The sequence below is a fragment of the Cyanistes caeruleus genome, chromosome 8 (assembly GCF_971803275.1).
Source record: "Cyanistes caeruleus chromosome 8, bCyaCae1.hap1.1, whole genome shotgun sequence".
NCBI classification, from domain to species: domain Eukaryota; kingdom Metazoa; phylum Chordata; class Aves; order Passeriformes; family Paridae; genus Cyanistes; species Cyanistes caeruleus.
The window spans coordinates 11,967,313-11,982,302 of NC_141708.1; the positions used below are offsets into that span (position 1 = coordinate 11,967,313).

Genomic DNA, 14,990 nt, shown 5'->3' on the forward strand with positions numbered 1-14,990 from the left:
TATCAGCTTCCTTGCGTGATCAAGTACAGGTCAGTCTCTCCAGGACTCTGTTTTCAGCTGTTACATTGAGGAGGAGGAGTTTGGCCTCTTAATCCTTCAGTCTTATTTGGTTTGTTTCCAAGCCCTTCTTAGGAAGCCTGTCTGTCTCAGCTGGTGCAAGCTGGAACATCTAGAAACTGTGGGAATGCAAGAGTGAAATGTTATCTGCCCTGCTTCTTGTTGCCATTGCTGGCTTGCATGGATGGCTTGGCATTGCTTATCAGGGTTCTGACTCCTACTAAAATAGTTGCTGTCTGTCTGTACCAAGGAGAGGAAATCCTACCACCAGATTGTTACCTGTGCTCCGGTACAAAATTAAAGCTGCTGAAATAGTTGCAGACACAGCAGCTCAAAACAGAGATAGCAGAGAGGAGCATACTTTTGTGATGCAATTTGGAATTGCCTGCATCTTCTAAGTGCTGTAAGTTTGCTAATAAGAATGTGCAGCTAAACTGCTTGGAAACAGGAAGGCAGGACAATGATTTGAAATTAGACCCCCTCCAAACAGGGAGATTGTTTTAAAACACGTGAGACAATGCAAAGGCATTTCGCTTTGATGCTGTGGTTCCCAGAGGAAATGACTGCAGGTACCAATCAGCACCTTTGTGGAAAACATTGCTGTTACATTTTTGGTCATGGACCTGGTTTAAGGAGCAGAAGAAAATTGCAGGTTTCCTTTTGTGAGGAGTGGAATCTCAGTCTTGGAGATGTTACATTCAAGAAGCAATGTGCGTTGGCTGGATGATCAGACACTTAGTGCCTTTCTATTTAGAGTGTTTGTTGTACAGGCCATCTATGTACAGTCCCTTATCAACAGAAAATTGATTCTTCTGACAGACTTTAGTTTCCTTTGAGTTTTGTCTTTTCCTGCTCTCATTGACAATGCAGTGCCTGGAGCAGAAATTGTAAAATTTATTTTCATTGGACACTGGCAAAACAGGAAAAACAGCTCCGTGCTCAGGAGAAGGTGTTGAGCCTTTTCAGCAGCGGAAGTGGCGTGCATGCCACCAGCACCTACACTTCAAGTTGGGAATTCCTGGCTTAGAGCAGAACCACAAGCATGTACTGTCTTCTGTCCTTCCTGCCTAGAGCAGCTGCCTTTCTGCTCCCTGGACATCACCTAATATTGGAAAGACCAATAGACTTTGTGTGTGATATTGGCATGGAAACCAATGCAGCTGCAGGTAGCTGCACTCCTGGTTTATTCACATGGTTGATTCCCCAAATGTTGAAGTGCTGTTTTCTCACTGTAATAGTATAGTAATGCTTCTGTGGTTTATGCCTAGTTTCCTATTTTAATGTGTCTGACTTCAGCCTTCAACACTGATTCTTCTCTTGACCTTGTCAATGAGATTGAAACCCCTTAGTATCCAATATATGTACTGAAGCCTCATAATATAAATTAGTGTATGATCTTTCTTTGATAATATACCTTTTACTTTGCTGATTATGCACGTAGGCACATCTGGTGCTGAGCTACTGCCATGTCTGAAGCAACTGTGGAAATTATTTCAGATATGTTAATAGAGTTTGGACACCCACTTTACCTTCCAAACCAGTTGGAATGAGATACCCTCTGCAGTTATCTCCCTACATATTTATGTATCTTCACTTCTGGGAACATGACTGCCTGCTTTCCTAGCCTGTAATTCTTGCAATTTTTTTTTTTTTTTCAGTGGATGATAGTACTGGAGTTATAAATTGTGTCTGCTGGAAAAATCCCATGGTAGCAGAAACACCTTTATCAGGTAATTTATCAAATGAGTAAGTCCTCTTTTGACTGTATGTTTTTACTTACATCTGTCTTAAATAATTTAGTAAGTGATCAAACTTGCAAAGTAGCAAATTCAACTGTTCAATTTTTTATTATTTTTTTATTTTTAATTTTAAACTACCACATCATACTGCCTTGGGGCATTTTGGGAATTTTCTTTTCATTTTTGTGTTGTTTTCAAGGGTGATGCCAATAAAACTATTACATTATGTCCTGTCCCTGCCTTTTCCTTATTTGAGTAATATGATATTTTAGTTCTATGCTGTGACATTGTTCAGAGAATTTGCCTAAGGTTATTTCTGTGACTTCATCTAGTAAGGAACTAGGCTGGAAATGTGCCACAACTTCTGTTTCCAAAGTTAGTCCATTGACCTACCCTTGTGATTATGGTTTCAGGATTTATCCTTGCTTTGTTTGTATTCATATACTCCTGCTCATACAGACACTTCTCAACAATGAACTTGAAAGTAGTTTCAAACACAGTGGGAGGATGCCAGCAGTCTTTTACAATTTGGGCAAGTCCTACGTGTGCAGTAATTGTGCATTTGAAATGAAAGTATTATTGTACTCACTAAGAGAACAACTTACTAGTGTCTGGCTGTCTCTTTGCTTTTTCTCCCACTGTTTCTTGTTGATAAAAGTGCAGAATTCTTTCTACTTTGGATCTTCTTGGCTCATGTAGTGGATTGACAACCCTAATATGGAGCTGATCAAATGCTACTGAAATAAATCTTACTGGTGTCATCTGCAGTGTTAGGGATACATATTAATAGAATGGAGAAAGGAAAGCTTGATGTAAAAGTTAAAAACTCTGATGTCTGTGGAACAAGCCCATTTATACAGACAGATAATTCATCCTTATATTTAAGAATCATATGACAGGTGGTACAAACGGTCCTAACCGGAATGTGGATGACAGCTCTCACTTTGGAGTGGTGATGATCTGGCACAGCTCTCAAAAAAGGAGACAGGCAATCAAGTCAGTTTTGAGGAACTTAAATGAGGAACTTAGATGCATTAAAAGGAATTGCATGAAATACTGCTTGAAATAGAATAAGGGCCAAGAATGCTTTTCAGACTTGTATTCTGATTTTACACATACAGCAGTAGTGCTTGGATGGACACTATGCTAAGAATGGCAATTCATTCATTTGTACCTGCTAAAGAAAGCTCTTAGGGGGCACAGGAAACTTTCTTCCAGGCTATTGTAATTGTGATCAGGGATCCTTGGAACATTAATCAGGTTTTAAGTTATGAAGGATTTAACGTCTTACAAAGTTGTGTTATGTAAACATGAAGTTCTTTCAAGTTGCATTCACCTCAGTGTAGACATCAAATTGCATCACATGAATGCTTTGGCCCCACCTCAGATGACTCATTCTTTTATATAAAAAGTTCAGCTGACTTTTCTTTTCCCTTCTCATCCATCTTAGCATGACAAAATAAAAAAATTACAAAAAACAATTTCAAATTTATGTTTCAATTTTGCAACTCATCTATGACGTTTTCAGTGGTAAATCAGTATTTTCTCCCTTTTATATTTTCCCCAGGTGAACAATTTAAATAAATATAATACAGTAAACCAACTTTATCACCAAGAAGTTTTGCTACCCAGGTAGCACATGGTTCCTGGAGCCTTACCCTTTTTTAGTAATATGACTCATGTGGTGCTTAGGTGGATGAATGCAAAAGGACAATTAATGCACTGACTTTAGTGCCTGATTCCCTTTCCCTCACTTCTTGCAGGTCAGCCAAGCACATCGAGCAGTCTCAATGTGTTTGAACAGATGAAGAAACTCCAAGAAATAGTAAGCCAGAAAACCAAGCTGGCAATTGGAGATGTCATCAGGGTCAGAGGTCACATCCGAACCTATAGGCAGCAAAGAGAAATTCAGGCTTCATGTTTTTGTGAGTGTTATGAATCTGTGATATATGTAACTAAGATGTCTGAATCTGTGAAAATGTCTGACCTGTATGTAATTAGTTTAATAGTTCCACTTTATTTTCTGGCATCTCATTTTTCTAAGCATTTTCATCTGTATATCTTTATTTCAACTGTGACAGCATAAGGTTAGAAGACACACTGTGTAATGTGTGAGATTAGATCTCCTGTAAACAAGGCTTTCCTGGAAAAACTGTAAAAGCTGATTAGCATGCATACAAGAATACTGTGCAGATCCTGTGGTTGGGTGTCTGCAAGAATGATTTGCTCTTCAGATTTCTCTGTGTTGAAGTAGAGCAGGCAAAGCCTGTGGGAAAGGAGCTGGTGACCTTCTGTGTCCCACTTCACCAAGGGCACTGAGGGCTTTAAAGAAGTGGCTGCTGTTTGGCACAGCCTGTACAATCCATTCCATGGGCAGGCAGCACCATATGGGCAGTGTCCCACTGAAGCCTGGCCTCTCCTAAGCTCCCTGGCTCTGCAGGATGAGGGAGAAGTGTTCCTCAGGCACAGATCTGCATGCAGGTGCTGCTTCTGTGTCTGACAGCTCTTTGAGCAGCAGGGCTCTGCAGCCCACGGCTTGTGCTCTGGGAACTTCCAGTTGCATAACTTCTTCTCAGTTCCGTGTCTGTGCTGTTGTGTAAGAGTTGGTTTTCTCCAGTGAGATCTTTCAGAGATAACAATGAAATTATTTCTTTAGTGAAGCAAAGCCTGTCTTTTGAAAACCCTGGGTAAGTCAGATAAAAAGTCTAGATTTTTCAGCTCTAGCTTAAATTTGCAAGGGAGTTCAGCCCTCCTTTCCAGACAGAAGATTTATGAGTATATACAACCCATTCATGGGTTGGTAATAATACCAAAGAGAGACATGCAATTCAAATAGCCTCTAAATTGCTTTCACTTTGGCCCAAATAAAGCTCCTTACTATGTGCTAACTTCATTTAATGGATAAAGATTGCTGAAAGGTAAATTAGAGATCATAAATTCTGGTTAAATAAGTTGTCAGACAAAAGCATAATCTCTAATGCACCACAACAGGTCATTTTACCTCCTTGTAAACTGTAAAAGAAGGATTGGCCTTTGTGGTGATTGTTTTGGTTTTTTTTTTTTTTTTAATGTGAAAACCACAGTGAACAAATTTTGCCAATTTAATACTGGCTGTGAAGCTCTGCTGTGCTGCCTCAGGTTTTCTTGCTAAAAAAATTGTATGGTCGTCCTGGCTGGGTCTACATGTTCTCATTGCCTCTCCAGATAAAGTGGATGATCCCGTGTGTGATGTCCAGATTTCAAGAATGCTGGAGCTCCCCTCTCTCTATAGAGAAGTTTATGATAAACCTTTCAAGGGCCCTGAGGAAACACAGAGGTAAATGCAGTATCCAGAACAGCTCCTGGGGCAAAGTATGGGATATTATGATTGTTTACTTGTTGTAATAACTCTGGAAAAAAAACAGACAGGGTCTGACTATGATTTAGACTGCATTAATATATAGTAGCAGTCTGCTTTTCTGCCAAATAATTGGTGATCCATACAGATGAGATACCTGTCCATAATCTGAAGAAAGACTTATAATGCTAAACTAAAGTGAATATTAGGAAGAAAGTAAAATACTGTGTAGAGACCTCTTTCATCTAGTGAAAAAAATAGGTTTTAGAACAAGACTTGAGGCTGAGGTCAGCAGAGAGGACAGAGAAGTATTCTTGCCTGATGTTGTTTTAAGTGTAAGGTTAAGGAGCTATTCCGCTGAAGTGCTCTCCTGCCCTCGTCATTGTCCAATTACAAATACATAACCTCAATAAACTGAGTCAAACACCCATGTCTGTACTCAGTTTCAGGGTATCTAGATGCTTATTGGGAGGCCTGGTGCATTTAGTGTTTTTTCAGAGACTGCAGATCTTAAGTTCACAAAACTGTAACAGGAAATGATTGAAGGACAGTTAAATGTTTATGTTTATAAAAATGTGCTGTTTTAAATAAGGATTTAAATTCAAATTCTTTAAGGACAGTAAAACCTCTTTTGAAACCAGTCTAGCAGACTGACTTTATATAATTGTTCTAAAACCCATTTCTTGTCTTTTGACATGTTCCTTTGACATCCTTGTAGCGGCCTGGAGGGTCAGAATTTCTCAATCCATATGCTGCATGAGAAAGTGCAAAGCTTTCTATTAGAAAACAAAATTCAGACCTTTTACCAGCAGGAGTTGGAAACAGTTGATTCTCTGGTGTCTCTGGCTGGTGTGCATCTACCCAGCCCCAGCTGTCAGGAGGTGAGTGAATGCACCTGTTTCAAGCTTTCAGTGGGGGGAAATAATACTGCTTTATTTAAGCATAAACAGATAAGACCTGTGTCTTCAGAGGATTCAAAAAACACTAGTGCTTTAGCTTTACACATGAATTATTTACAGAGCTTGAGAAAATCTTGTTACTTTAGACATATAAAATTGGGCTGAAAAAAGTAATGTAAGAACATTCTGTTATTAGGGGTAATCTTGTGTTAGGGTTGAACAATCTTACAGCCTGCCATAGTCACTACTTTATTTAGACTTGTAATTTGTAGCAGTGTCAGAAAAAGAGATCCCTTTAAGGTGCTTGAGTTCTCTGGGACAGAGTTTTGAGATCCTGAATCTGATCAGTAGAAGGGAGCACAAAATCTTTGTCTTGTTTCTCATTAGAAGCTCAATAGATCAATAGAGATGCAGCTTTCAAGAAGAGGTTATGATGGGTGGATGAACAGTGTTCCCAGCTACATGTTTCTCACATTGGAAATCCCTTATTGTGAAAGGCCATGTTTGAAAGGATGAGAAGGTGGGATTAAATTGAAATCAGTTTACGAGCTGTTGCATGTAACCAAACTGTTAAGAAACTTTCCAATGAGTTCCAACCTCTTGATCAGCTGCAAAATGGGAAACAGAACAAAACTCATTTTGTAAAATGGCTTTTTATTAATCTGTATAGGTTGGATAAATTATGAACCAGATTCTCAACTGGTATGAAGTGATAAATTTCTGAAAAGCTTACATTTACGTCTTTCACCATGAAAGCAATGGCAATTGAAACTTCAGCTGGAGTGTTGTGATTCATTTGTTTACCTTTTTGTTTTCTGTAAAGAAATAAATCCCTGGCAGCCATTTTCACCCCGATTTTGATGTGCATTGTAATGTTAAGTGCTATGTTATGTTGACTTCTAATGTTTGTTTAGTTCTTAAGAAACCCAAACAAAATAACACAAAAATCAGCCTCTTGCAGATGAGGTCAAATAATAATGAAAAGTAACTCTTTTCTTGTTGGCCTTGTTGAACTGCTGTTGATAGCTGTTCTTGATAGCTGGGTTGGGTTGGTTTTGGTTTTGTTTGGGGTTTTCTGTTGTTGTTGTTTGTTTTGTTTTGTTTTTATTTAAGGCATTTTTTGTTTGCTTTAAAACAAACATAGATATTGCCACTAACAGGAGCTATTCTCATTTTAGACAGGAAAGTTTGCTAGTAGATTATCCAACATGGCACCTGGTATTTTCTAAACTAGGTGGTACAGTATTAAAAGTTTCCAAACACTTTCCATTAAAGGAAGTAGTAGCCATTGTGTCCAATATTGGAAACTTAAACATTTCAGCATTTATAGAAAGACCAAGATAAATAATTTACAAAGTCATTTAAAATAGGAACTGGTGCAGAACAAACACAAAAAGACCAAAAAAAAAACCCCAAGAAAACTCAACCTGAACAAAACACCAACTAGCCAAAAAAGAAAACAACTCAAAAACTCCAAACCAAGAAAAAGAATGTGTATCATCATTGTAGTTAGCAGTCATGAAGAGCTATCATAATAATTAATAGTTTCTCCTGACCCTGATGCAAGGATGTGAGTATATGTCCCAGGAATTTGGGTGCACAGATGCTTATTTAGAAATTGCAGTTCTCCCTATTGTCCTTTACTATTAATTTCTTGCAAAGAAGCTTACGCGTTCTTGCATAAGAAAGGACCTGCAGTTGTCAAGTGGCGTGAAAGCCTTAAGAGGAGTGCCTAGTAATGTTCTGGAAATGTTCCTTGTTCCTCTGCTCTGTCTCTAGAAGGTGTCACTTTTCGTAATTGGCAAAGGGTCAAGTATCCAGTTGTATCCACAAAAGTAAATGTAATAGATCTGATTTCTGTCCCTCTTCCTTTCTTTTCTCTTTGGTAGTCTTTTGTTTTGCACTCCCCTCAAACCAAGAGGATAAATGGTGTTGCTGATGTGGAACAATGTTACTTCAGACCTATTTGGCAAGGCAGGAGCTACAGAACTAACTCAGCTAATTAGACTATGCCACGATATACACTCTTGTTCACTTCTTGCATTTTCCTGGATGTAAAAGGATGAGTTATTTGGATATATAGGTAATTTTTTAAATCCTGATTCCAGTGTTCTAGAGCATAACTTACTGTTACACTGTTTGTTTCCTTTGTCTTCCTTTCCTGTGATCCTAGAAGAGGTGGTGCACCCCTTCATCTCTTTCCCAACTTTTAAAGTACTTGCATGGTGTTCATCGTAGAGGGAGGGTGTCTCCCTATGGAATATTTTCTCCAGGGAGGTGATGAGCTGCTTTGGAGTCACTGCAGTGGGGTGGAGCAGAGGATGAAGATGGAAGGAGTTAGCTGGGATGCTTTGAGGTAGGCAGCATCTCTGTGTTCCTTTTCAGCATTACGGTGCAGCTGAGCCTTGTCCACATCCCATATATGTCCTACAATACCTCATTCCAGTCCTGATACCTCCCTGGCAGTGCAGTCTTCTGCCTCTCTGGAATAAATTTCCCTATAGCAGGTGCACCTGGCAGGACTGAAATAATTTCTTCCTCTTAGACATAGACTAGTGAAAATTTAATTTTATAGTCTACAGATTATGAGGAAGTTAATTTAACTACTTCTAAAAATAGTTAAAAATTAACAAATCTTTTATGAGTTCTAAAGCCACTGGAGCTTTCATTTGCATTACCAGTGCCCCATCTATCCCTAAGGATAGATAAGCCTTTTCCCTGTCCCTTAAAACAAGTGACTTTTGAGGCTGGAGGGGTGGGTACCAGAAGGAAGACTACAAGTAAAAGAGGAAAAAGTAGTTTTGTGCTTAGAGAGCCTCCAGAGTGTACTTTCTGGACTAAAGCAATTACGTTTGGTTAATGGACAAGCCTTTGGTTCCTTTTTTAAAGAAAGCTACATGTTAAGTGGATCCATCCAATTTCTCAACTGAATTAAATGCTTTAAACCAGCCAGTCTTGATTAACAATATTTCTGCCCTTCTGCCATGCATAAGCTATAATGTGTGCTATTTTAATGCCACCATTCCAGTTCGTGAATGTCACTGGCTTGGACACATAACTTGGGTTGTGCTTTCCAGAGTGTGCTGTTTGTACTTCTCTTCATTTGAATATTATCTCAAGGTCACCAACGAGAAGTAGTTGAAGCAGGAAATTTAGCAGTGTTGTTCACACTGTCTGTGTGCTGTAGGTGTAACACAGTTCATTGTAAGTTCTTGATGCAGTCTTTGTCTTTCTGCCTCTCAAGGAAGCTTCACCACTGCTTTAAATATGTATATTGCAAAGCTTATTATAGGACTTCAGGACTGACATGTCCAGGACCACTATTTACTGAAATTGTCACCTCCCTGAGCCCAGGATTAAACATTACATGAAAAACTGCAAAGAGTGATTCTATTAGTGGAATCACTTGTGTGATTATACCAGGAAACTTTAACACCATCAGGGTGTGATTCATAATGAATCAAAGGTTACATAGTTCCAGTGTTTTGAACAGACTCACTAATTCCTGTACCACTTAATTTCTTTGAACTATTATTGATTGTACAGAGAATTTGTCTTGTTTTAAAGATCTGAGAATAACTGGTTGCCCAGCACCAGCCCACTAAGCTGTGTGAGGCCTATCAGATGGAATATATTGATTAAAGTACCAACTCAATTCTGGATACATAGGTTTTTCTGTTGGCTTTGCTACAGAGCCCTTGGCCAGTCTTGGGAGTGAAGGTAATGAAAGTAAAATTATTGTTTAATAGCTGCTTCTGTCTTAGGTTACATACAGACACATGTACACTACATGTTTTCCAAAAGTGATGGCTGATTCTTGAATACTCCTATGTTTGGATGTACAGTTTAATTTATTTGAAAATGATCTGATTTGAAAGAGAGGGGGAAGACCCTGCTGTTACTGCTTCAGAGAACCTGAAATGGTGCACCCTGAAACTAAGGCATGCCCAAGGGGGGCACTTTGCAAAAGGAGGTGTGAACGTTGTGAGAGGTATTGGGGAGAGGTGCTACTGGCGTGTGAAATTGCAGGATGAGATGCTGGAGATACTTTGGGTGGACCAAAAGAGCAGACTAAGCAATTTTAGACTGTGTTGACAAACTTAATTGCTGCTTTACCCAGAGGAATGGAGAGGAGGAAGCATGTTCTAGGGCACACTAGGAAAAACCCCAATTTTTTCCTGTCATTTTATGGTACTATTAAAAATCAATGATATATAATATTTTTGCATTTTATTATATAGTATGGTATTATTAAAGTGGACAGGAGTCCTAATTTGTTTTTCAGCAACAGTCCTTCTGCCATGAAGCCCTTTTCCGTAGATTCTGCAGCACATATGAGAGAGTGCTGATATGTAGCAGCTGCTTACTTGTAATAAGGCCTCACTGCTTTCACTCTGTCAATGCCTTGACTTGCATTCTTAGTGATTCTGTTTCAGTATCCATCCAGGCTGAGCTGTGTGTCAGTTCACACAGAGTCTGTTTTTAATTATCTCCCTTTTCTGTCAGGATTTCAGTGCTAAGCCAAACTGAATAATTACTGTGCTTCTTTGGAAATATTTTTATCTTTTTTTTTCTCCCCAAATGTTTGCTTTCACATTAAAAATTGATCAGAGCCTTGAGTTGGTTGCTTTGCTAGCAATTTCTTACATTCTTGAGGATTTATTGCGGCATTTGAGTGAGAGGCAAAGTCTCTTCATTTTACATACGGCTATGAGAATGTGCTTTTCTGTAACCAAATATTCACTCTTCACTTAATCCTTCCTGCTGCATTTTATGTTTGTTTCTTCAGTTCATCAGAAGAGGCACAATGAAGAGAAATACCATAATTAGTGGTGTTAATGCTGTGACTGGAACAGTGTCCAGATGTATGGGCAAGTTTGTAATTAGAAGTAGAGTCTGTTGTTATCCAGATTGATGGCTGTGGTGGACAGGAGGACAGACAAGGTTCAGGCACTGAATCCTTCCATCTGAAACAGGGAAAACTGAACTGAGAATAAGAGCCATTGTTCTCTGTTAATTATCTTGAAGTATTTGGCAATTATTTTTACTGAGAGGAAAAACAGTTAGCTGTTTGGGGACAGAGAGATGTGATTATGGCCTGTTGAAATCCTGAGCATTATCTCCCAGGAGGGAGAAACTTGGGATGCATGCTAACATCAATATCCCTTTCAGATCACCAAACTATTCCCAGTTAGGTACATCAGCTTCCAGGCTGTTGGAGTGTCATTTGAGAACTGCAAATGTATTGAATGAAAGTTTTGTGAAAATATATTCTTCCTTTGCTCTTGAAGTGTCCATTTTGCATATTCATGTACATTCTTTCTAGTTCATGGTGATTTCCTGCTTCACTCCCAAGGCTTCTGAGCTGCTTCTGGTGAGTGAAGTAGGATTTGTGAAGTTTGATATTTTTGTTCAGAGCAGGGTGGGAGCATTTATAGTGATAGTTGAAGGAATGGCTTGGCAAATCTAGCTCTGGTTGCTCTGGTGTGGTTCTAGTTATCACATGGTGGTTTGTGGGAAGCAGTTTAGCTCCCTTCTCAGAGAAAACCACAGGGAGCACAGTGTGCTCCCAACAGATGAGAAAACAGCAACTGGGAAACCAAAGCAGTCTGTATAGATAAATGGGAGGTTGAAGGACATAGCAGGACAGATGGAGATGGAGAAGAGCTTGCTCTTATCTACCCATACTTTCCCTTCTCCACAACTAAATATTTCCTTCTACTTCTTTAGCTGTCATTCTACTCTCTTAGCTCTTTTCTGCTTCTAAACAAACACTGCTTTTCCCTGTTTTTTCCCCCTCCCCTTCCTTCCTTCTACTATGCTAGATGTGTTCCAAACACAGAACCCTGTGTTCTAAGTAACCTCAGTTATGGATTTCCAGGCACATTGTTCTCCTTTCACAAGAAACTAATTTCCCATCTACCCTCAAAACTGAATCCTTATTTCATATACTTGTGTTAATTTCTTGCATTCTCTTTATCCTTTCATTTCATTAGGCTATAGAGAAGCTCCTGGGTACGTGACCAGAATGTTTGTAAAAACTTGGAAACTAAAGAGACAAGAAACAAATACTGGTTTTGTCAGTTTTCTCCTTTCCTTGAAATCAGGAGATGGGAATCCAGTCCTTAGCACTTGGATTCCTCCTGAATACCACCTTAGAATATACTGATTTTCCTACCTTCCTACCCTTATTACCAGGAAAACTCTGAAACTGAACAAAGGTCGATTATCAAAAAGTCAAATGATCTGCAAGCATCATAAGTATATTCCAAAAAAAGAAATCTCGGTACATCACCAAAGTGCTGCTAATCACAAAGAAGGCTATTTAGAGATTGTGATTCCTTAAGAATGGTACATGCTTCTGGTGTTTGGGATTTGTTTAAAGCTCAGAGATATTGGTTATTTCATACATAACAGATGTGATTTGTGAATTACTAAATGAAGAAAAATGTGTAACAAAATTCATGTTAAAAAGGACCTGAAGTTATCTTCTTCTTGAAAGTGTCTGGAGCTTTTGGAGTGTCTGGTAACTTGGGTTGAGCTGAGATTTCTCACCATCTGTTTCATTCCTTTCTTCCCATCCAGGTGAAGTCAAAAAGTAACTCCAGTTCCAAAAGGATTCACAGTGTTTTTAAGGAAGCAATAAAGATGCTACAAGAAAAAGGGGTGGTTTTCCAGAAACCTAGCAGCTCCAAGGACTTATACTATGTAAGGAATGGAATTGAGGTTGCAAACAAGTTCAGTGGTATGACTTTCATAATTGGTAAAAGCAGTAAAAATATTGCAGAAATAGTAGAAATGTTTCAGAAGGAGAAGCTGGACATCCAGGTGCTGTCAGTTTACTCAAAATCTTTTCTGCAGCTTACTTCACTGTTGGTTGTACCTCTGTATCACCCACTGAGTTGTTCCAAATTCTGTCTCTGATCCAGCTGAGCTCACTGAAACCTGGAGCCTGGGACAGTTCTCCTTATCAAAGTGGGTTCAAGCTTGCTGTTCTGCTGAGTCAGTCACTGTCCTTTGGGTCAAACAGTTGTGTCATGTTCTTCACCTAACTCATGGATGCTGCTAATAGTACTAAAAATTATGCCTGAAGATTTGACATTCATTATTAGTCTTGGAAGCAGCATAAAATGCAGAATATAATTATGACAGTGTTAGCTCAGAATACACTATGGCATTGAATTGTTTTTCAACAGCAAGGCTAGTTTCTTCTTTTTTCTTCAGGTGACTGACCATGATAAGGAGCTGTTTAAAGTGACGCTTGATGTGATTAAAGAAGACTGTCGAAAACCCAGGCGTAAGTAGCATAGTGATCAAGTTCTGATGAGCTGGTGCTGATATACTGAAGACAATATCTCCTCCTGCTGCTGGATTGGATATGCTGCTTGTCCTCACCCTTGAACTCGAGTTGATGCTGGTGTAGATAATCAGTACAGCTAAAAGCAGGAGTGCAGGAGCAGCTTCCTGTGAGCACGGAGAGAGAAAGACCAGGTGTGCCCAGCAGGAAGCAAACCTCTCCAATGTGAAATAAGCAGCCATTATCTTAGATCTATATCTTTTGAGAACAGTTGGATTTTGGGAGGAACCAAATGTAATGAAGTCAGGTCACCACCTAGCAGCTGTTGCTTTGCTCTCTGGAGAAGTAGCAAATCTTGCTGGTTCAGTTCCTACAGGGGAGTTGACACAAAAGTGACCATGCAGAAAGGTGAAATACCCACCTCCTTCAAGTCAACAATTAAACTTGTTTAAGTCAGTAGGATATTCTCTGGAGATTTTAAGCTCAGGCAGAGCTCAGGTTTTTCTTTTTAGTTAAGGATTTCAGTCGAACAAAGTCTTTTCAGATAATGTACCTCAGGTGCTTCTGAGTTATCCCTGTCCCCCAAACTATTGTGTCTTATTGTCAGCGTGATAACTTATGTTTGACTTGAATGTGTGCTAATTACGCAGGTACATTGCCACAGAGTGTCTTTCAGTTCATGGGATAGAATGTGTCAGCAGGGATCACTTGATGCCAGAGTGCAGCTATTTGTGGGATAGAATGTGCTTTAGTACAGAATAAATGACTGACTGCAACATAAGGCATGAAATCTTAAATTGCTCATATCCCTATATTATCATAACTACAATAGCACTCGTAGGACCTGGAGTATAATGGTTATCCTGCAGTGAAAAAAAAGGCTAAGCAAGCAAATATCAAGTTTGAGTTTTAACTTTCTCTCTTTAGAAGTGGTACACTTGTAGACACTTGTAGACTTGGGAGAAGAGGTTACTACTGGGCATGCAGGTTAATATGGGCTTGTTTGCCTGAGGGTGTTTCAGTGCAAAAAATTACTGTATCACATTGTTTAATTGTCTTTTATCCAATTAACAAATACAAACATAATTTCTCTAAGAGTCACATAATTCCTTTGCTCATTTTATGCATCAGCTGGTTCTCCTGGTAACCTGCTTTTTTTATATGACTGTGTCACTATCGAGGCCAGAACCTCTATTCAGTTGACAGAGGCACTGAGTGACTGCCTCCTGTTTGTTCCCTTCTTTTGTCCATTGTCACACTGATAAAAGTACTCTGTGATCCGTGAGAAGTTGGCAAGTTCTCTCGGTCAGGAAAGTCAACAGCAGAGAGTAATTTGTAGATCAGTCATAGAAAAGACTTTGAAGAGTCCCAAGTCCTCAAAACCATATTTTTCATAATAAGCAGTTTAAAATTAATAACTGTTTCACAAACCCTCTTGTTCTCCTTGAAGCTTTCCGTCGACTTAGTTTCCCATTGTAAAGAGGACAATTTCCAGGTCAGCGTCCCCTTGCTGGTTTCCAGAAGGACCATTTTAATGTCCTGGTCATTGGCAGTAGAAGCAAAGCCAAGAAGCTTCAGTGGAAAGCAGCAGGGCACGGCGGGGGCTGTTTGCTGTCCGCGGCTGATGCAGGAGCGCGGAGCTCGGTGCTGCTCCGGCCCCC

At 39.4% G+C, this 14,990-nt stretch overlaps 1 protein-coding gene across 8 annotated transcripts in view; it reads left to right on the forward strand.

Annotated features, from left to right (window-relative positions):
* Nucleotides 1-14,990, forward strand: part of STN1 (STN1 subunit of CST complex) — a 40,293-nt gene that overhangs the window by 22,131 nt on the left and 3,172 nt on the right. For all 8 annotated transcript variants that reach the window (XM_086899411.1, XM_086899413.1, XM_086899416.1 and 5 more), the window contains 6 exons: nt 1,716-1,787; nt 3,560-3,721; nt 5,001-5,112; nt 5,852-6,014; nt 12,618-12,740; nt 13,257-13,329. In XM_086899411.1, the coding sequence (XP_086755537.1) occupies nt 1,716-1,787; nt 3,560-3,721; nt 5,001-5,112; nt 5,852-6,014; nt 12,618-12,740; nt 13,257-13,329 (705 nt within the window). The remainder of the gene's footprint in view (nt 1-1,715; nt 1,788-3,559; nt 3,722-5,000; nt 5,113-5,851; nt 6,015-12,617; nt 12,741-13,256; nt 13,330-14,990) is intronic.